We start from the raw sequence: 21524 nt of genomic DNA on the forward strand, positions 1-21524 counted from the left end.
CCTCAGCCACCCAAGTAGCTGCGACTAGAAGTGCATGCCACCACATCCAGCTAATTTTTTGTTTTGTTTTGTTTTCATAGAGATGGGATCTCTCTACGTTGCCCTGGCTGGTTTCAAACTCCTCAGTTCAAGCAATCTTCCCAGTTCAACCTCTCAAAGTGGGATTACAGGTGTGAGCCACCGTGCCTGACCAGTATAAAAGTTTTAAAGCTAAAATGTATATAAGCAACCATCTAAGACTAACCAGTTTTTTAAGGTATAATCTTGGTATATCCAGGCTAGACCCTAGAGCTTCTGAGATCTACTTTAGAGCTATTACTACCCAACGAAGCTGATGCTAAAAGAAAAGCATTTCAATTATGGACAACTGATCTCAAAATGACTCTCAAGTATTTTTGGAAAGACTCAACTAATTCCTCTAAAAGCTTCATATATAGAAAATTCTAGAATCATAAAAGAATTTCATTTTTCCCTGCAAAAATTTCCATTAAAGTTCAAGAAATTTTAATATAAATGACATTAAGAATGATCATTGACCTACAAAAAAATCACTCCATACTTCATAAATTTTAACCTGCAAAAAAAATTTGTAAGTGGAAGCATGTTTAAAAAAAAGAAAAGAAAATTATGCCAATAAACTTAAAGATCAACTTTCTTTTTCAACACATAAAAAAAGAAGCATATTAAGCTACTTCCAATATCCCAACAGCACCACCAGCAGAGTCCTGAGTTAAGTGGCTACCCTGACTTGGTTGTAATAAACACGATCTCCTGTGGGCAGAGGGGTAGTGCTAGTGCCTAAAGTGATTTATTTGGTTCCAGGTCTAATCCAACCATTTGAAACCAAACCTAGAACTTTCTTATTGTCTACTTATGACCATCTTTGTTGAGAAGGTCTTCAAACACTTCCTCTAAATTGCACAGATTTGATCCTTACACATTGTATATATGTATCCAAATATCACATGTACCCCATAAATATGTACAATTATTATGTATCAATTAAAAATTATTAAAAGAAGAAAAAATTATGGAAGTCTATCTAAAGTACTCTTAGCATAAAATCTAAGACAGAATTTTTATGTGAATCTTTATTTAAGAGCATGAAGTAACATCCCAGCAGTGCCTTAAAAAGGCATTTTATCAAATACGTAAGGATCTGCATCAATGACTATTTGTTCTATTAAACTACTGATAAGAACATAGAGTTAATTTTTCTTTTTTCCACATTTTCATAAACTTTATACTGACATAAAATCAAATTGTTTTGTTTTTAATTACAGGGCTTCTTTATGCTTTAATATTCACGAAACTCTCCAAAAAAAAAAAAAAAAAAAAAAAAAAAAAGGTTACATAATGAGTAATCAGCACTTTCTCAAACTGATTTGGACATAAAATCCTTTTGTTATTTCATCTATATGTTCTATAGAACACACTTTGGGAAACCCCCATCAGAGGTCCTAGCCCTATTCTCTTTAGGTTTTATTATCTGATATGTGGCTGACAGAAATTAGATGCTTAACCCAACAACAGGCTGTGGTAGCCTCCAAAAAATGTATATTCCCTTAGTTTAGTTGGCTCGGGTGGTACAGCAATTTCAGAAGCCTTAGGAATTCCACGAGACATAAGATCCCTGACCCTCTTGCATAGAAATGGCACACAGCATAGCATCCCTGTAAATGACCTATTGACAAAATCAGTCAAGGTCCCCTGAAGAACACATAAGTGTTCCCATAAAATGACTCAGAGATAGAAGGTGGGAAAAGGAGAGGGAAGGCAGGAAGGGACTCAGAGAGAGACAGTTTTGTGTGACTTGTCCATTCCATCTCAGGGAATCTGCACAGTCCAAGTCACGGTACTTACATGGCCATGTTGATCCAGTTCATTGTTGGTGAGTTTCACCTTTTCAAAAGACACCATCTGTTTGAGTAGTTGTTCACCGGTGAAAGGAGAATCTGGGTGCACATAGAGCCTAAGAAAGTTAGGAGAAAACTTCATTGAGCTTTTTTAAAAAGTCTGTCTCTCTGGGTTATAAAATGTTCTAATTCTAAGGGAACACATAAACCATGTATAAGTGGTACATTTTATTGCCCCATATATGTCAAATTTATTACTATTGCAATGTCAAAACAATGTCTAATGTATTTCTTCATGTACCAATTATCTAAATGAGATAATACTTAACAAATTTTCTATTAAAAGCTGAGCAAGCCATTTTTTAAAGGGGTGTGTGTGTGTGTGTGTGTGTCTGTTTTCATCTATCTAGTCCACTACTAGTCTGCTTCGATCAAATGCAAAATCTTCTTTTTGAAAGTGCTTTCAAAAGAAAAACTAGCTTACACTAATTGCCTAAGTTCCTATTATAAACGTCTCTTAAATAACAATGAAAACGTAAATAATTTAAAAGAGAAAATATTTTTAGAGAATCTATTTATTTAAACTTGAAGGTTTAACGTTTGTGTTCTTAGTAAATACAAGATGGAGTAATTTTAATATAGGGACATGGAGAACTTCCAGTAGTCCAGAGACCAGCTGGCATTCTGTTCTTCCTGTTACATTAAACACTATCGCTTTCATCATTATCTGTTTATGTGCTCACTAAATGAGAGTTAAAACAAGCTAGACACACTTCACATTATTCAATTTATTTATTTGTAAACAGTGCAAGCCAAAAAAAGCTCTCACTTTGATGGGAAAAATTTGTTTATCATTTATTGATCAGTTGCTACATGCAAGGCAATCTTTTACTCACTCACAGTTAAATGCAGGTCACTTTTTCTACCTGTGACAATTGCTTTAAATGCAGCTCTTTGTAAGTCCCTATACTGGTATCTTCTTGACTTAAATCTTTCTGAAGTCAGAGAGAGACTACAGAACTAATGAGGGGGAAGCAAAATCCTTGATTTTATAGGACAAATTCCTTTATCCACGTAACAGGTTATTTACACCTAAATTTTATATAGGATCCTTATAACTACAATTAAACATAAATATTTTTACTAGGGCAAAAGCAAGGGATAGAAGTCATAAAATCTTCCTTGCACTATTCATGTAAAGAACAAGAAATCTGTGCCATGGTTTGTCACACAGAAGACTAAGAATAGAAGAATTCTATACAAATGCTTAAACTCACAAAGCCCACCAGGAGCAATGCACAAAAAGGTTGACAGCACCAAAGATTCTTACCAGACCTACAGAGAAACTGTAAAGGCTTCAGGCATTTGTCTGCCTGTTAATTCCACTGTTTTTAGGAGGAGTGCTCACAGTTGCCTTTCAATTATTCTTTGATAACACAATCACTTTTCAAGTACCATCCTTCCAAGACTGTAGCTTTATAGGTGCAGTTGTTTTACTGATCAGAACCACATTCCTCCCTCTAAAAAATTTCAACATTATTTAAAGTCCTAAAGTTGATGAAATTTTCCCTCTTTAAGGATCACATTCATCACATGTTATAGCTATTAATAAAATATTAATGTATTTAAATATTACGTAAAGAAAAGGAGATGTCCTATATGAAAATGTAACATTATTTTAGATTGTAAGTAATATCTTGCTTATTATTACAATCAAGTGATACTGTCAAGCATTATTTCTTGATTAGGAATGACTGACCAATGAACTTCAGCCTGAAATAAAACGCTTCAAAGTCCTAAAACCATGGGAAATTTTTGCCATCAGTACAAAAATTATCAACTCCCAAGTTCTTCGCTTTTCTCTTATGGAGATAGATAAATAGCAAACTATTTATTTTAATAATAATAAATAGTTGCTAAATTATCTATATTTTTATCCCACAAGCTAAACATTTTTATTTAATATCAATCTTAAAAAGCTGAACTAGGATGAATGAAAAAAATATACAGGAAGCCCCTCCTCTCAAGTCCCCCAGGGACTTAAAATTCCAGCAATAGCTTAAACATGCTTCAGTTAAGATAGTGTATTGGTACACACTTTTCTTCTCCAACCAGAACAGATTAGTAACATAAACAGGGCATGTCATATTTCCAAAGTCCTGCTGGCCTGCATCAGCTCCCCATACCTTCAGACAGGAAGAAAATGTATGTTTAATAAGAGTGATTAACTTCTTAGAAGAAAGACTGGAGGGCAAAAAAAAAAAAAAAAAAAAAAGGGAGGGTTTGCTTGTAGAAAATGGTTAGGAATCTGCTAAAATACTCTCTCTGGTTTTAAATGATATTGAAAAGTTTGGAAGGAAGCTCAAGAATAATAGTAAACTACTTAATAGTAAATAGAAGAGAACATTGATTTTATTAATTTTAATATCTATTATAAACTGGTGAATCTTGCTCAACTAAAAAAAAAAAAAAAAAAAAAAAAAAAAACCAGCAGCAATTGTTTTTTAGATTTTCTTAGTCTTGACAGTTATTTAATATACTGATTTGAAAGGACTGGGAAGACGCCCTTTCTAGTCTCTTCCGAGAATGGAAAACTCTGAGAGATTGCTTTTAATCTCTTTTCTAGTGCACTTAGCATACGATAAGCTCAATAATACAATAAACTACTAATTAAGCTGAATATTCTATCTGAACCATATGTGTAATTGTCTGTTGATTCTCTGTCTTGACTGTGACTCCAGACCAGACACAAAGTACCAGCCGTAATTTAACAGCTCCCTAATCTGTACCTTTAAATAAATTCTTAGCTCTGATATGAACTTTCAATCAATCACAAAAAGTTACTCATTAAACAACAAAAATTACGCATTAAACATAAACAACAAAAATTAGTCATTAAAGAAAAGTTATGAGGCTGGGTTTTAAAATCCCAAACATAAAGTCAGTTAATATGTTTTGTTTTGTATTAAAGTGGGCAGTTACATTCCTGTAACTTCATCTATTATTCTTCCTATAAGCAAGTGTATGTTTTCCTGTTAGAATGCTCATTTGGTTAAAACAATAACAGTAAAGGTTTGCATGTGCTTTTTTAAGGATGGTACTCCTGGAAAAACTGTATTAGCAATGAATTTCACAAAAGAAAATATGCATGATCCTTAATAAGTTAACTGAGGAATGTTTCATGTAAAAGAACCTGTTACTGAATTACATTCATCCACTAAAATTATAAAGGGAGAAAATAAAACTTAGCTTTTTTTTTTTTTTAACTTAAAAATCTCTGAATCTTTATTGGTCAAAAACAACTGAATTTTACCTAAATGGCGTTTATTATACGCAGTTATAACTATATGATTAACAAATACTTATTATAAGCAACCATTTTACTAACATACACTCTTTAAAAAAGAATTTTAGGACAACCATTTCATCAGTAGGTTTATTCACTCTGGTTTTAAGCAGCAATTAGAGAGGATGTCTATATTTATATTATTTATATTTATATTTATACAAAATGGGTTCACATTGCTAACTGAAATTTAAGAAAAACTTTGAAATGAATTGCTGCTTAACGAGACATAAACTTAAAGACAGTGTTTTCTCTATGCACAAACTACCTTTCTCAGAGCCTAGCCCATATTTTGTGTAGTCAATCCTGGAGTGTCCAGGCTCTCTTGCCAGAGCCGGCTGCTTTAAAAACACACTTGCTTAAAATTCACACAAGCCAGAAACATTCTGACAGAAGCGTTAACAGTTTTCTCGGTGAAAAATCCGGACGCACGAACCTGGCTGGCAACGGCGGGTCGGCTTTGCCAGCCACCAGCCAGGAGGACCGGTGGTAGGCGTAGCGGTACCTCTTGTTGTCCACAGGGACGATGTCCATCAGGACTATGTACTTGGCCTCAGGATCCACCCCCGAAAAGGACACCCGGATGGTCGGAAACATCCTCCTGACAGAGAGAGACAGAGAATGGGCCCTGTTTATGCTGCCTAATAAACTGGCCTGAGTTAGGAAGAGAGGAAGGGAGGAGGGGAAAGGGTCTGACTCCCCTCTCTATCTGGTCCACAAACCCCTCTTTTGTTTTGTTTACAGCCTCAGAGAAGTGAATACAGAGACAGGGTTTTCTTCCAAGCCTAGATAATTTTAAGAGTCACCTTTGCAAGTGTTAATTGCTAGGTGAAAAGGTGTGGGTGGAGGTGGGGGTATGTGTTAACTCCAGAAGGTCTGTGATTAGGGAAAACCCTATTCATTTTAACGAACAAGCACATGAAGTGTCCAAGGAAACGAAGTCCCTAGAGCTGGCCCAGTCACACAACTTACCCGCATCCCAGCCAGAAAACTCTGCTCTTGCAAAACAAAAGCCAAAAGCGGAGGTTTCTGGGAAGGATTTCTCAGAGACCCTGCAGGTATTTTCTGCAGTCCCAAGAGCTAGAGCCACCAAGTTTTGCCGGCCTCTGCCCCATCCCAACCTCCCTGCAGCCCTGCAGCTTCCTGCCTGGCCAAAGCCCGCCCAGCTCTGGCGCCAAGAGGCCCCGAGCAGTGCTCCCTTCCTACAGGGAATTTTATCGTTTCAAATTTCATTCTTCCGCCCAGGTTTTAATTTCAGTCTTTAATGGGAGCTGGCAGCTTTTGCAAATTGAGGCTGATAAAAGGGAAGCTACTCACCTATCTAGAAGCACCCAGCAGCTCACCAGGCACCCCTGGCACAAATTCCTCCTCCTTCCAGATCCTGACCCTCCACCCACAGAACCTTCTCCAGCTCCAGGGAAAGCAGACCACACCCTTCAGGCTTAGTGTGGCTCCCTGGTCCCTGTGCCCTTCTCAACAAAGCCAGGGTGGAACTTCCCATGACCAAATCCCGGGAACGCAAATGACTAGACATCCTGTAGCTCTTAATGCAAGCTGGTGGAAAGAAGCTGCCCTGGAGCTAAGCTGTCTCTCTGCTCCATGACCAGCCAGCTCTCATCCAGTTCCTGGAAGCACCCTCAGCTCCCCAGGGAGTGTCCTGACTCTCCACCCCCAACCGCCAAGTCCCAACTACCTGCCAGACTTGGTGATGATCATCTCGGTGCCCAGCTCATGGAATTTGTCCCAAAGCTCCTTGGTTTCCAGGCTGCAGGCGATTTTGGCCATTTCCTCACTGGGGATGATGGGGGTGGTGGGGATCAGCGGCTCAGTGCACAGAGAGGAGGAGGACGGGCTGCTGCCACCGCCTCCACCAAACTCCCCATGAGCATCCAGGCTGGTCAGCTCACCCAGGGGCTGGGCACAGGACGACTTCTCCACAAATTGCTCTGGAGGCAAAGAGAATTGTGAATGACAGCTGACACTGTTCAACAAGGAAAGATCTGGAAAGAACAGCATAACCAAAATGGTCACTTGGATTTGACTCAGGAAAAGTTAAGCTCAGAAACTCCAAGCAGGGCTCTAGGGATGACCTATCACTGTATAAAATTACCTGGGATTCCCACGGAGTAGCATGCCCAGTGTTTCCTGACCAAACTGGTGAGTTCTAGAATGACTACTTGTCTCCACCAGTACTGCAACCGACTTTGGGAAATAAAAATGTAAGAGAGGAAGAAGGGAAAGGTGATGATCATGAAGGATGCAAAGCAAGTATTTCTATTGTCATCCCTCCAAAATTCTGAACTTTGTAGCTCACGGAACTGATGCCAGTCCCACCTCTTTGACAACCAGGAGAAATTTTTCTCCATGGAGACCAAGGGAGCAAAGAGATCAGCACCTTCCTCACTTGGAGAGGAACTTTCCCTTCCTTCCTGGAGCCCTCTCTCCATAAGAGAAAAGGAAAGGAGGATAGGAGGGTAAAAGAAAAATGGGGAATGTGGTTTACAAAAATCAGTCACTTCACCTCTGTGCTTGACTTTCAGTTTTGTAGGCTTTATGCCGAGAGTTAGAACATTTTTATAATATTCCTCCCAGACCGAGATCTTATGAAAGATGCTAGCATACAGCTTGCTAAATTACAGGAGCAGGTTCTGTGGGCCATTTTCAGAAGAGGCTTAGAAGAATTACTTGAGGGGTGATGTATAAAATTTTTCTGTCTCCCAAAAAGGTCCTAGAAGTGAGGAAAACAACCTCAAACCCAAGTCAGCAGTGTATTAAAGTGAGAAGAATGCTCTGCCATCCACCATCAGGCTGGAACACTGCTGCCTATGAACCAAACATTCTCCCCCACAGCTGATAAGGGCCTTGGACTACACCAGTCACTTTGATGGAATACAGGGAGACTTTTGTAATTGTCCCAATTATCTTCCATCCCTTAAAAAAGAAACTACTTGAATTTGCAATGTGAAGTTGATCTCTTGAGTCCTCAAGAAATCAAAGCCAGTTCTAAATGTATGTATGTGCATGTATATGATGTGTGTGGGCATATGGGACACGCACAGATCATAAGGTGTTTTATTTCCTACGTATCTTTGCATGAAGAAAACAGGAAACAGAATGGTTTTACTTTTACTTCTCATGCAATGATAATCCAACCTATGAAAATGTTTTAACTTAAGAATAATTAAATTAACTGCCATCCTGATTTCTTTTCAGATTAAAGAAAGGAAACCATACCATAACAAAATCTTATTTTCTACTAATATTTTCAGAAACACATTCACATAATGTCTTCGGAGAGAATTAAGTAGTCTTAATGATTTTTTTTTTTTTTTTTTTTTTGCTGATAACTGAAAGAGGCAAACTCCCTAAGCCACAGACTGACCAATGCATCAGGATGGGAAGTAGGAAAGGAAGAAAATGAAATAGAAGTGATTCAGCGGACTGAAGCTGTTCTTTTCAATAGACTGTATGTTTAAATGGGCAATCCTGGGACACACTGGAATCCCCCTCCCCACTCTATAGTTTGCTTCAACAAAAGTCTCACATTCTCTCTTAACAGAACTTTTAGGTGTTTCTCTTGCCGGAGTCCTTGGCTTGCAGTCACCTCTGTTGAACTGGCCAGTGTAAGGGACAAGAACACCAGCGAGTTCTTTCAGAGCCCGTCTCAAACGCCAGGAGAGGGATACGCACTTTATAGACTAGCGCCTACGTGTGCGTGGGCATGGGGGTGGCGTTGGAGTTGTCAGCTGGGCATGGCTTTAAAGTTCAAGAGTCACAAACTTCGATATAAGGTGGTTTTTCTCAGAAAAATAGAGAAGGAGGTAATGTTGAAATGACAGTGCAGCTGGGGCTGGCATGTTTCCCAATTTGCTGTCTACACTTCTGTCAGGAATTTTCACCTGAAATCCTCTTTTCCTGCTATGTAACAAACTGAGATATTTACAAAGTATTCAGGGGCCCCTAAACAGCAACGCATAATGTTGAGAAGTCGCACAATATAACTTTGAAATTGTTAGTTATATTTTTCTGAACAATTGGAGTTTGTTTGATTGATTGTCTCCATTCTTTGGCAGGTTTATATTTAGATGGGAGGTCAGCGGGAAGAACCAGGGGAAGGGAGTGAAAACTTGGAGGACAGATTTTTTACTTTTATTTTTTGACATTCTGTTTTCTAGAAATCTACTAGTTTCTTTTTCCTTGGTTTCAAGTAGCTACTGGAATTTTACTTCTCTCTTTATGCCCAAGCACCTTATTTTTGATCTCGAATACTTCCTTTTCTTCATGTTATCATTATTTTGGACGTGATATGTTAAAGTGTTGGGAAGGACAGAGAGAAGAAAGGAAAAATTGGGGAGGGTTAAAAAAGAAAAACAAAGTTTGCTATCTGATTTTCACATTGTAGGGATACCAGATGATCAGGCTGTGTAATAATTATTTCCTGAGGATCCATGAGACAATGATGAGAACGCTTTTTTTTTCTCTCAGTTGTGAAGATATTTTTAAATATTTACCTTGGGCTGGTTCTCTTCCATGTAATTCACTAGTGTTAAGAAGAACATAATCCCTATTCTCCCTTTACTCCTAACCTAGTGTCTTCTATAAATGGTAAAGGTTGTTAAATAAACAATATAACTAAAAGTAGAGGAATGTGAGAAATGGTTATCGGTTAGTGTTTTTGCCAACCTCAACTGAAAATGACGAGTTATAAAATGATGTCTTGGTGTTAAGTCTAGAGCTTCAGTGAATATAATGGTTCGTGCAGGGAGAACTGGCTTTTTCTGCTTTACAGTGGTTTCAAAGAGCTTGCTTTGTTTTGTCTATTCAAGGCAGAGGAAAACCAAAATTAAACTGGTTTCTTATGAAGTCGTTTAGCGTCTTCTTGGTTTCAAACGCGCAAGCAGGTGTTACATGCACAGTAACTCCTGTTGAGCCTTAAAAGAGGTTTTATTATTATTTTTCCTTGAATGTTTTTATGCCAACAAACATACACACATACCATATGTCCAATCTGATATATGGATTCCAGAAACTGGGGAGCCCGACGGGCCCAGATATAAGATGCACACCCATAGCATTCAACATACTGGAGCCTCCAAAGAAAACCTGAACCCAAAAGAAAAAAATCTCCCACCCGCGATGTATGGCTCATGGCTTGAGCATCAGACGCTGCTGCGAGCCGCCTGCAGCCAGGGGACAGGGGCACAGACTGATGCGCAGCACCCCCAGTCCTCGGTGGACAGCCGGGTAGCCCAACTTACCCAGAGGTTTGATTGTGTTCTCCGACGCCTCCTTCTCCTTTGAGCCGCCGCTCGACATGAGTGCGGCAATGGAGAAGGCGTTGGCCCGGGAGGAGAGTTGGGGCTTGGGCGACGCTGTGAACTCCATGGTCCCCAGCACACGGTCCTGGCCAGGGACTGGGTCGTCCGAACTGCCGTCCAGATTGCCCAAGGGAGACAAAGACCCGAAACACAGCGCAAAGTTTCCGAGACCAGTCACAGCGGGGCCAGGGACTCCAGAAGTGTCAGCTCCAACCTCTCCAGAGCTGCACACTGGCCTCTAACCCCCACCGCAAAGCCCCAGAGCCGCAGAGACTTCGAGGGCAGCCGGAGAGGAGAGGGCCCACCCGGCACTACAGCGGGTGCGCACGCCCCGGGGCGCTCGGCAGGACGACAGTCTGCACAGCCCGAAGGCGAAAACAAGCATCAACTGCACAAAGTCCTGGGGTCCTGGATCATCCCCTCCGTGTCCTTCCTCCCTCTGGGGCTGGGGACAGCCGGGACGTCTCAGGCTAAGGTAGAAACCAGCCGAGCGCGGCTGCTAGGGCGCGAGCGAAGGGAGCGCGGCGCGGAGCTACGGACACTGAGTGCTGGCGCTTGCTGCCCTGCGCCTTAATTTGCTGGCGACGGCGATCCCGGAGGCCCGCAGCCAGTCAGCGCCTTTCCACGTCACCGCTTCCTGATTCCGCCGCCGGGGGCGGGGCCGCGGGCCGGGTGCGGAGAGATCGCCTAGGGCGCGGCGTCCGCGTGGCCTGTAGCCCCGGCTGTACCTTAGCCCCGCACAGGTTCAGAGAAAAGGGTGCCTCCACTAGGCTGACGCAGAGCGGCCATGGACACCCCCGCCTGGTCTCACAGCCCTGGGCGGGAGGGCGGTGCGCGCTGTCCGGAGAGGACCCATCATCGCGGCCTAACGCCCGAGATCCGGGCATAGCCCAGTTGGTGAAGCTATGACCAGACCAGAGGAAGCCTCGGGAGTTCTTGCTTTTTCCATTATTTTTCTTACCTGCGCTCAAAGTTCCAAAAGAAAGTAGGGAAGCGCTCAGTAGAGCGGAATCCGGCTTCTCTGAACCGGCGCCAACTGGCCAGGTCCATACTCGGGGCAGATCCCAGGGCTGAGACTCTCATTCGATGGTCCCAAATTTGATCTCCTTGACAGTGGGGCTGAGCAAATGCAGCCCTGAAAAAGATAAGCTTAGCGAGAGCTGCGGGCATTTGGCAAAGGATGCTGCTCTCAGAGCCGTTGCTTCTGCTCACCAGTGCGTGTCTAACCTGGGGCTCCTATTTTCCCTAGAGGGACCCTGAAAAATGAGGCGGCTGCCGAAGGGAAGGCGAAGGTCAGGGCGCGGAGCCCTACGGTGACCACGCGACGCGCCGTGGGAGAGTGCGAACCTTATGGTAGCGCCCGGACTAAGCGGACACGGACCCCTCTGGTTTTACAAAGGCGGCTGTGACCAGGACTTCCCACGGCCTTGTTGGAGGGCGTCCTGTTAGCCCCGCTCAGCCTGAATAACTCAAATTCTCTGAATTCGCAGGGTAATCCGCTTCGCTTGGAGCCGTGTAAACTCAGGCTGACATACACACTCAAGCTGTACATGTAAATATTTGTTCTCTTTTCCAGTCAGTTGGTCTGGCTATTAGAAGCCTCTTCGTGGATCTTAAAATTAAAATAATAATAATAATAATAATAATAATAATAATAAATTTTTAAAACCCCAACTTTTCACTGCATCACCCCTTACTCCTGAAATAAATTTGTGGGGGAAAACGGCAAGTTAAAATAGCTGTCGAAAAAGTTTGTGTGAACAAAATGACATCTGGAAGAGCCGTGATTTCAGCCTGTCTTGGTCATGGTGTATCAATAGTTTTTAACAAGATGCTGGATGAAGGTGACTAAAAAATGCATCCTGATATCACTATAGAAGTTCGAAGTGTCGATTTATAAATGTTTGGGGAAATTCATAAAACCATAGACTTTGGTGCTGGAAGGAATTTACGCTGTTGTCTAGCCGGTCTCCAGGTGCGTTTGAGAGAGAAAAACAGGGCCCTACGTGGCAGAGCGCCCATCTCCCCCCAGTCCACTCCAGCGGCTAAAAGCAGATGGAAGGGCAGGATTCACACTCAGGGCCCGACCCTGATCAGTCTCTGGCCCTGCAGCTGTGGCTGGGCTGTTAGCTGAAGAGCCAAAGTAGAGTTAACGATGGCTGGCAAGCAGAGGGCTTTCAGATTAAACCGCAGGATGCGTCTGAGGATCCGTTTCTATTCTTGAATTTTTTGCTGGTTTTGGACAACCCAGACCCAATCCAGACCCCTTTTTTTTGTTATTAAAGTCCCCCATCCCAACCCATCTCTCCCCAGACACACCTTCTCAATGTAAGTGACATTTCTTTGTATTGAGTGGAAGGAGCACACTGATTCCTTTCCTATAGCAAATGCTTAGGATTTGTCCAGAAAGAAAGATTTCCCTCAAGAAGTGGGGATTTGGGGAGGTCGGGGGATGTTATGGTTAGTCTAGACCTTTATATATGCTTCAACAGGGTGTGGCAAACCTTGTTAGCTGAATTTAGTTTTCAAAAACTTGCCGCAAAATTATACTTCATTTAAAAAAACTTGCGATTGTTTTTCTATACAGAGGAAAACTGTGTCCTTTCTTAATTACCTTAATGATTCTGACTGGTATCTGAATAATATCATGAGAGGAACATTTTCAGAAAATTTGACGAAGCAAGGGGAAAACTGAATTGCCACAAATCTGTTTCCTCCTTCTTTCCAAGTGCCTACGCGGCCTTAGCCCAGCTCTGTGTCTTTTGTGTGCAGGAACCCCCGACTGCTCATCCTACTACAGGTAAAACACTATACAAGAAAAGATGAGTGATCTTTAGGAGGCAGGCGGCAAACAAGAGGTATTGAAAAGGCCACTTTAAACAAATCCGGGTGACCCGTTTGGGGATCTCTAGGCTATGCATCTTGTTGGTGTTGAAACCTCGGCAGTAAAACATATGCTGCAACATTATTATCGGGAGCACACTCTCCCTCCTCCTAGATTTATTGCCTTTGCAAGTCAATATGATGCCATAAAACGGGTAACCGGTTCTGGGCAGAGAGGTGCTGTGGAAGGATGATTCAAAGCCTTCCCAAAGCGGAGAGTGGGGAGTTCTGAGGTCCCTTCAAAACCCCACTGATAGCGCAGGTTAACAGGTAAAACCACCCGGGGGTTGAAACAAAACAAGCACGTTAACACATCTCTCTAGGCCCTTCTCAGGCTGACCGCTGGCAGCGGAGGCTGCTGAAATCTGAATGTTAACTTTAACACACGCATTAGCCCGGAAACTTCGTGTAGGTTACTAAACCTCTCAAAGCTTCAGTTTCTTCATCTGCGTTAGAATAGGGCCAATAGCTCATTCCTACCTGGAATTTGCTATTCCTTTGGACTAATGCCCTAATGTGTATAAAAAGCCTAACATACAACACTCACAATAAACCCAACATAAGTAAAGCATAATATAGAATTTTAATAACATTTAATTTTGACCTGCAAATTCGCGATCGGAGAGACATGTCTCTCGGGTGCTCATATATAATGTAGTTTTGGAATGTACACAGAGCATTGGGGCCACAGGAGGGTATTGGATTGTTATTTACATCCCGTTTAAACTTTGGAGCCTAAGAATGTAAAATTTTGTTATACATCTGAGTTTGGTTATATGGAATTTGATTATATGGAAGACTGAAAGATGTCTCCTTATATACACCACTCTTTCAAATTCTCATTTGTAACTCCCGGAACTCAGAAGACAGTCGACCCCCAAAACTGTCCAGGAAGTAATCGGTTTCCGGCTTTGGACAAGGGTCCCTCGTTTAACGAATGCTAACGAATGCTCCCTTCGCTGGGAGCTGCGGGGACCGGTCCCAGCAGGTCTAACCAACCGTCTGCAGGCGCCGTGGTCGAAAGCAGAGCCGAGACGGTGGGGCGGGGTGCCAAGCGGAGGGCACAGCCTGGCAGCCACCATTGGCGGCGGGAGAGAAGGGGAGAAGGGAGACCCGCTTCTCAGCACAAGGGCATCTGTCTACTCCCGAACATGGCCAGAGATTCCCGTCCGCAGCCTCCCTCCAGCTCTTTCTGGTAGACGCTTTAAAAGCAACAGTAACGGTCTTCGGTGCCTTTGGATTCCTAAATTAGGTTTACGGAACAGGAAAGACTTCCGAAGCACAGTGGGGAGAGGAGCAGCAGCCCCTCCAAGGCCGCTGCGGCGCGTTCCCGGGGCGCGCCGAGAGCAGCGCGCGGCTCCGTGCCCCATGGGGAGCGCGCGGCGCGGCCTCGGATTTCACCGCGAGGCGGGAGGGCGGGTCTGAGCCTTTCTTCTGACGATCCTTCCGACGCACACCCCGCGGGTTTTAGTTTCTCGAGTCAAAGTGGTCCCCGCGAGGCGCTCCCTCGCAGCCAAGCTGCAAAAAGTGGCCGGGAACCTCCAGGCCTCAGGCCGACCCATGAAGCCTCCGGACCAGAGAGCTCAAGGCGCCCTTGTCCAAGTCTTGCTCGAAGGGCAAAGCAAAGAGCCAGTTCCCCTCAGTGCCCCTGAAGTTTCTGGGTGGGGTGTGCGTGCGCGCGTTCCGCGCGAGACCTCAGTCGCGCCCAGCTATAGCGCCGAAAAAGGGATGTTGTGTGGGCGTAAGGCGCATCGCGCCCGTCCGTCTCCAAGGCCGGTGTGGTTAAGAGGTGAGGGGAAATGTCCTTCTGGCAGAAGCCCGCGGTGCTGTGACGTTGACCCGCCTGGCCTCGGGCTCAGGGCGGCGGGCAGCCCAGGGCGCATGTAGTTTCAGCAGTCCCGCTACGTGGGCGCGGGACCCCAGGCCACCCCACGTGTCCGCTCTGGGCCTCCTCCGGGTCCCACGGCGGGGCGCCTCCAGGCCTCTTAGGGTCTTCCCAGGGTCCCCGCGCGCCAGGTCCCGCAGCCTGCTCACAGGACCGCCCTCGGGGCTGCGACCCTTTTGCTCCTCCCCGGGGCCACTAGCTCCGCATTCATCCCCCGCGAGCTCACTATCGCAGAGAACGGCCCTCAGAGCCCCGGGCCTCCTCCCGGCAGTGGAAAAATCAGCACGCTAGCATTGGGTGCAAAACTTGCAGCGTGATCAAGAACTGCAAAATAAAAAAGAAAAGAAAAATCTCTTCTGATCCTGTGGGCTTGGAAGCCAGGCCTACTCTCCTCACACCCCTGCACCCTCCTTTCTCCTCCTTCCCCTCCTTCTCCTCCGCCACGCGTGCTCCCACCTTCCTTCTGCAACCTTCCTCTTGGGCCACCGCCGCCTTTCCAAGGCGGCGATGCTGATGTATACTATTTATTTTGCACATCATGATTTTTGTATGAATTTTGACTTTCAGAATTACTGCATTAACATATTATTTTCTTGACAACTGAGTTTGTTGGCATCTAAATTGTGGGTTCTCACCCCGGTCCTGGACCTGTCAGGAAGGTTAAGAATTTCGTCGAAATTACACAGATCATAAGCAGTAGAACCGGGCTTCCAATGCAGATCTGTGGCTTCGAAAGCGTCGTTCCTACCGTTGCGTCGCACACGGGACTATAAACCTGGAACCCCACAAGGGGGAGAAAAGCGGACAAGGGACACATTTCCTGCTTCGAGATGAAGGCCTTGTTGGCTGGGTGCCCTGGCCTGCCCGGGCGGACGCGTGGGGCCTGCGTGGATGGCGCACGCTGCAGCCAAACAGGCGGCCCGAGGGCGCTTCCTGAGATGCAGTTCCTCCGGCGTTTAAAAACAAACTAAGTGAGAGTTTCAGTTTGAAATCGCTTCACTTAGGAAAATGATCCAGCCTTCCACCAGCAACTGTGCACTGTCCCCTCTGGTGCCTGCTAGAGCATCTCCACACATTCTGTACTCACCTCTCACCTTCGCTTTTCGGGAGCCAGAGTCAGCTGTTTTTGTAAGGAGGTTTGAGAGATCAAGGTGGGGAAGACCCAAGCAGGAAGCAGCCCCGCAAGGTCTCTGCTGCTAGCTCCCACAGTAAGTCACTCCGGAAGCAGTTGATTGAACCTCATCTTACTCCCAACAGTGGCAAAATTCGTACTGTAAGCACTTGGATGCCTATTCCCAAATGTCGACGTGCTCCAGACGACTTGAAACATGTCTTAAGCAAGGAAACAAAGATGTATGCGTGTAATAAAAGATAACGAATGCAGAGGATTTGTTCAGTCATCCAGCATTGCACAGCACCCACTCTGAGCTGGGTACTGTGCTAGGCTCTGGGAATAGAATAGAATAGAGATCTGGACCCTAAAATTCCTGCATTGTGCAACTCACAGTCTGGTAGGAAACACTGATAATAAACATATAAACAAATACAAGAACTAGAAATTGTAAGGAAGACTTGAGGAAAATATGAACAGACATAAAAAATTCACATTTGTTGGCATTCATTCATCAGGCACTGGCTCATTGGGGGTGGGGACAGAGTTGGACAATTTGCATATAATCCATGTCTCTTAAGAGTTCAAAGCCCAGCTGGGAGATGTATTTAAAAAGTGTCCATATGGCAAACATACATTACATTTCCCTCAACATTTTGCTGAAGAACTCTTAGACTGTATGGGGTGTAATGGCTTAATGGAAATAAACAACTTTAATAAAAATCTTTGTGGAGGAAGATGTTGGGATCTAGCACCAGGCTATGCTGCCTCTGTTTTTACATCTGTAAAATATGTTTGCTGACAGTCATATGTCCTTACATCAAAGAGTTTGTTGTGAAGATTAAATGAAACAATGTCCCCGTGTAAGGGCAAAGGACTTCACAGACACTACTCTCTGCCAACCCTGGAACTGGGGAAAGCTTCCTTTTCGATTTAGGGATGATATAAATTCGATCTTATCAAGGAGATGTGTTCCAGAGCCACAATGTGAACCCTGCACTCAAGGAGTTTGAGAAGCAGCCTTCTCTGGGGTCTGTAAGTTGGTCTCAGAAGCTCTGCAGTGGGGGGAAAAAACCGTGTGCCACTAAGTAAAAGAGCAGCTTTATGCAGATGCACAGAGAGTGGGGCTGTTTTCTGTGAATGCCCTGGCTAGAACTGCTGGAGGCCCACAACAGGCCTCACGACTGGATTTTCCTTCTTTAACTCATGTACTTTGAGGGTGTCTGCGTGCGTTTCAAGTCCTGATGCCAGCTTTTCAGTGCATTATAGAGAGCATTGAGCCACACTTAGCATGTGCCAGAAACTGCACTAGAGGCTTTCCATGAAATACATAATGCTGATAATAATATAAGTCGGGTGGCATTATTGTGTGCGTTTTTAAGTTGCAGAAAATGAAGCTCAGACGGCTAAGGAACTCACTTGCTTAAAAGGGCACACAGAGAGACAGTTTCAAGGTGGAGCAGGAAGCGATCCTGGTCTGTGTGACCCAAGCCTGTTGGCTCCTCAATCTTCACCTCCATTTCTATCTTAACCTCGAGTAATCTTATTTTCGGTTTCTAGTACTAACTTGGTCAGATTTCTGTTCTAGAAGAAGCTGTTCGCAGGAGAGGGCTGAATTTTCTTGGTGAGTTTGTGAATAATATTAGCAGCCCCAGAGCCCAGAAACACGTGCATTTCTTTGTTGTCGGCTCATAGGGACCCTGGACTTTAGAAGAACACAGGCAGCTGTGACCCCCAAGTTCAGCCTTCACTCTCCCGGGGAGCAAAGCGGAAGAAGGCGGCGGGCCAAGTAAAGGTCTTTCCTTGCCGCACAAGGACAATGGGCCCGGGCGGCCTTTGTAATGTTCTTTTTTCTTTTCTTATGATAATTACCTAGTGTTCTGCAGGTTCCTCTGGTGCAACAGACTGTCGCGGGGCAGGGGAGAAGGTGGTCGGGGGATCGCGCATCGCTCAGGGCCGGTCTGTGCTTTCACTTGGCCTGCGCTCAGGTCAGTGCGCCCCTCCCCGCAGCACCCATGGCCTCCCGCGTTACCCCCAAATTTTGTAGGCAAACTGTTAGGGTTCGAAGCCAGCTCTGTCGTTTGCGAGCTATGTGACCCTAGGCTATCTGAGCTGCCCGGAGCCTTAGTTTCCCTAGTTGTGAAGAGGGAGGGTGTGACCATGGCCTGGAGCTCTCCGAAAGGCTGCGCCGATTGCTCGGTGGAGGGATGTGAAGCGCGTCTTCTATGGTGCCAGGTGCTGGCCAAGCGCTCGGTGCAGGCTGCTCCGGTTAGGTAGATGCGATGGCGGGAGGTAGACACTTTCCTCTGCAATGGAGAGGCGCCGACATCCCGAACCCGAAGGCTTACAAGGCGCGCTCTCGCCTCTGGGGTCGGGGATCCGTGGGTTCTCTATCCCGCTTACCCACTCCACCCTTAGCAGCCGTTGTCGGTCCCAGACCTCTACCTTGGAGAGGCCAAGGCGGCCCAGAGCCCAGGGGACTACTACGCCGTACGCCAGGATCCAGAAGTGGATTCTGACTTCTAAAGACCGCTCCCAAGCCAACGCTATCAGGGTCCCTGCAAGCGGTTGACTGTGGTGGGGCGGGGCGGGGCAGAACCAAATCCTTTGCTCTGCCCACGGCGCTCTAGCCTCTCACCCAGGACTGTGCTCTGGGCTCCAGCCACTGCAGTCCCTGGGGTCGGGACGCAGACGCCGAGTTAGAGGCCCCGCCGCTGCTGGTCCCTGCTTAGTCGGCGCGGTGACAGTGTCGCTGGCGGCGGCGGGGGCCTTCCTTTGGCTGCCCCGCCATTTAATCAGAGCTATTATCAGACAGGGCTTGCAGGATGGCGCCGGCCGAGCTTTACCGCCATTAGCACAGGGCAGGCTGGGGGCTGGGTCCTGAGGCCACCGCCGGTCCCCTCCAGCTGCGGCGTTTCTGGGGAGCTATGAGAAAGGCAGGCCTGGCGGCTCCGGCCTTCTCTACTCGGCCACTCTCAGGTTGACGTGTTATTAGAATTTTATTTTCTAGCTTCGCATCTGACCCTGGCCAACTTCTGTGCCATTGGAGCAAATCACTGAACTTGTCTGCATCTCGGTTTCCTCATCTGCAAAACTGGTCTGGATAGATACATAACTCGAGGTTGTAGAGATTAAATAAGTTGAGGCTTCTGAAGTGTAATGCGGCGGACCTGGCGCGCTAAATGGTGTTACTGCTACCAACGCACTGAAATTGTATCTGCTTTTTTTGTTAGGCCTCCCTTTTTAATTAAAAAGGAAGGGAAGAGAAAGACCACAGTCAAATGTTTCAAAGAGGTCCAGTGGTTGAGGATTTGCTGGTTTTCCCCACAACTGACTGGGTTCAAGTTTCACCCCCAGCATCCACTACCTGTGTGACTTTGGGCAAGGCATTTCAAAGGATGAGCACTAGAACTTCATTGGACAGTAGTGCAAGATTCACGGGGGTGCCAGTAGAAGAGTAGAATGCTGAGCACAGATTGGGCTCTCTATGTGTGTTATTAGCAAAACGTTTATACAAACCACAAACATCAGACATTTTTTTTTTTTTTTTTTAAACAGCGTCTCACTCTGTGGCCCAGGCTGGAGTGCGGTGGCACAATGTAGGCTCACTACAACCTCTGCCTCCTGGGTTCAAGCTATTCTCCTGCCTCAGCTTCCGGAGTAGCTGGGATTACAGGCGCACACCACCACGCCTGCCTAATTTCTTGTATTTTTAATACAGACGGGGTTTCGCCTAGTTGGCCAGATGATCTCCAACTCCTGACCTCAAGTCATCCACCCACCTCAGTCTTGGAAAGTGCTGGGGTTACAGGCATGAGCCACCGCTCCAGGCCAACATCAGACTTTTGAAAGAGCTACAAGCAGGCAACTTGACTCCTAATCCGAAAGAGTATTTACCTCAGGAAGGGGAGATCGTCCAGCTTTAGGCTTAGAGGAAAGGGGGTGCGATTCATCAACAGCATCTTCTGGTCCCCATTTTTCTCTTTGCATTTCCAGCACAATGCCCTGTTGATGTCCCACTTAAAGATAAAAGTTTAGCATCAAAATCAGTCACTATTATTTTCAGATGTCTGGAAAAAAAAAAAGAAAGAAATAAAGAAACACTCACAGCAACCCCAGTATTGTCAGCGGTAGCTTCTAATCAGTAAAGTGTAATTAGCAAAGCAGGGCTAATTATTAAAGTGACCTTCTAAGTAGTGAATGTTTGTGAATGATCCTTAAGTGGGATGTGCTGGGCACAGGGCCCAACCCTAGGAACTGCCTGGGGATTCTTGTCATGCTCAGCTTGAGCCAGGATTGGCTCCAGCTCTCCAGCGTCCCCCAAAGCCTAGCCCTGTTTTTGGATTGACTCTCTCCCTCTGACATGTAAAGCAAATGAAACTTATAATAATAAGAGCTTGTATGTGTCAAGAAGTAGCCTAAGCACCTTTCCTGTATTATCACATCTGATGCTCCTCATTTTATGGATGAAGAAACTAAAGCACAGGGATGTCATGTAACTTACTGTAAATTATACAGCAAATATGTGGTGGAACACAGACTGAAATTAATGTCTACCTTTCTCCCAAGGTTCTTATGTTCCTATCCCCCAGCTCTATTAGCCCCTACTCTTCTGCACCCCGAAAATACTTTGAAACTGATGGCAACTCAACTACTTGGCAGGAAAACAGACAGGAAACCTCAGAACATTCCTCTGCATCTAACGAGGCACCTAGGGGTGGAGGCTACCATACCTGGTAGGGGTCTGAGGACATTTGCTAGTCAGCATGACTTCTTGTCATTTACCTTTGGGTCACTTCTTATGTTGTATAACTGTTAAATGTATCATATAACTAACATCTGGTGAGATCTAATGTATATCAAAGCCTGTAGGAGGGGTTTTTATATACATCATCTCATTTTCAAATAAATTTCATAAATTTTATTTTATAAGAAATACTGTCTACTTTGCAAGGATGATCCAATGAGCCACATTTTTGTAAGTATTTGAACAGAATTTATTAGAAATGACTACTGTTTATTCTTAAAATTCTGAAGAAATACATTTCTCAGGACAGTGATTTTTCAATGTGTGATTTGAGGTCTATCTGAATCCACTACACCTAAGAATTTTGTGTATTTCTTG

The 21524-nt window shown here is 44.9% G+C and overlaps 1 protein-coding gene across 1 annotated transcript in view; it reads right to left on the bottom strand.

Annotated features, from left to right (window-relative positions):
- The window catches only part of TBX20 (T-box transcription factor 20), a 52337-nt gene extending 41223 nt beyond the window's left edge, over positions 1-11114 (bottom strand). Inside the window, exons 1-4 of the mRNA XM_023183008.2 lie at positions 10461-11114; positions 6896-7148; positions 5639-5803; positions 1864-1972 (exon numbers count right to left, since the gene is read on the bottom strand). Coding sequence (XP_023038776.2) covers positions 1864-1972; positions 5639-5803; positions 6896-7148; positions 10461-10587 — 654 coding nt within the window. The 5' untranslated portion in view covers positions 10588-11114. The remainder of the gene's footprint in view (positions 1-1863; positions 1973-5638; positions 5804-6895; positions 7149-10460) is intronic.
- Between the last annotated feature and the right edge of the window lie 10410 nt (positions 11115-21524).

This window comes from Piliocolobus tephrosceles, chromosome 8, assembly GCF_002776525.5.
Source record: "Piliocolobus tephrosceles isolate RC106 chromosome 8, ASM277652v3, whole genome shotgun sequence".
In the NCBI taxonomy this organism is placed as follows: domain Eukaryota; kingdom Metazoa; phylum Chordata; class Mammalia; order Primates; family Cercopithecidae; genus Piliocolobus; species Piliocolobus tephrosceles.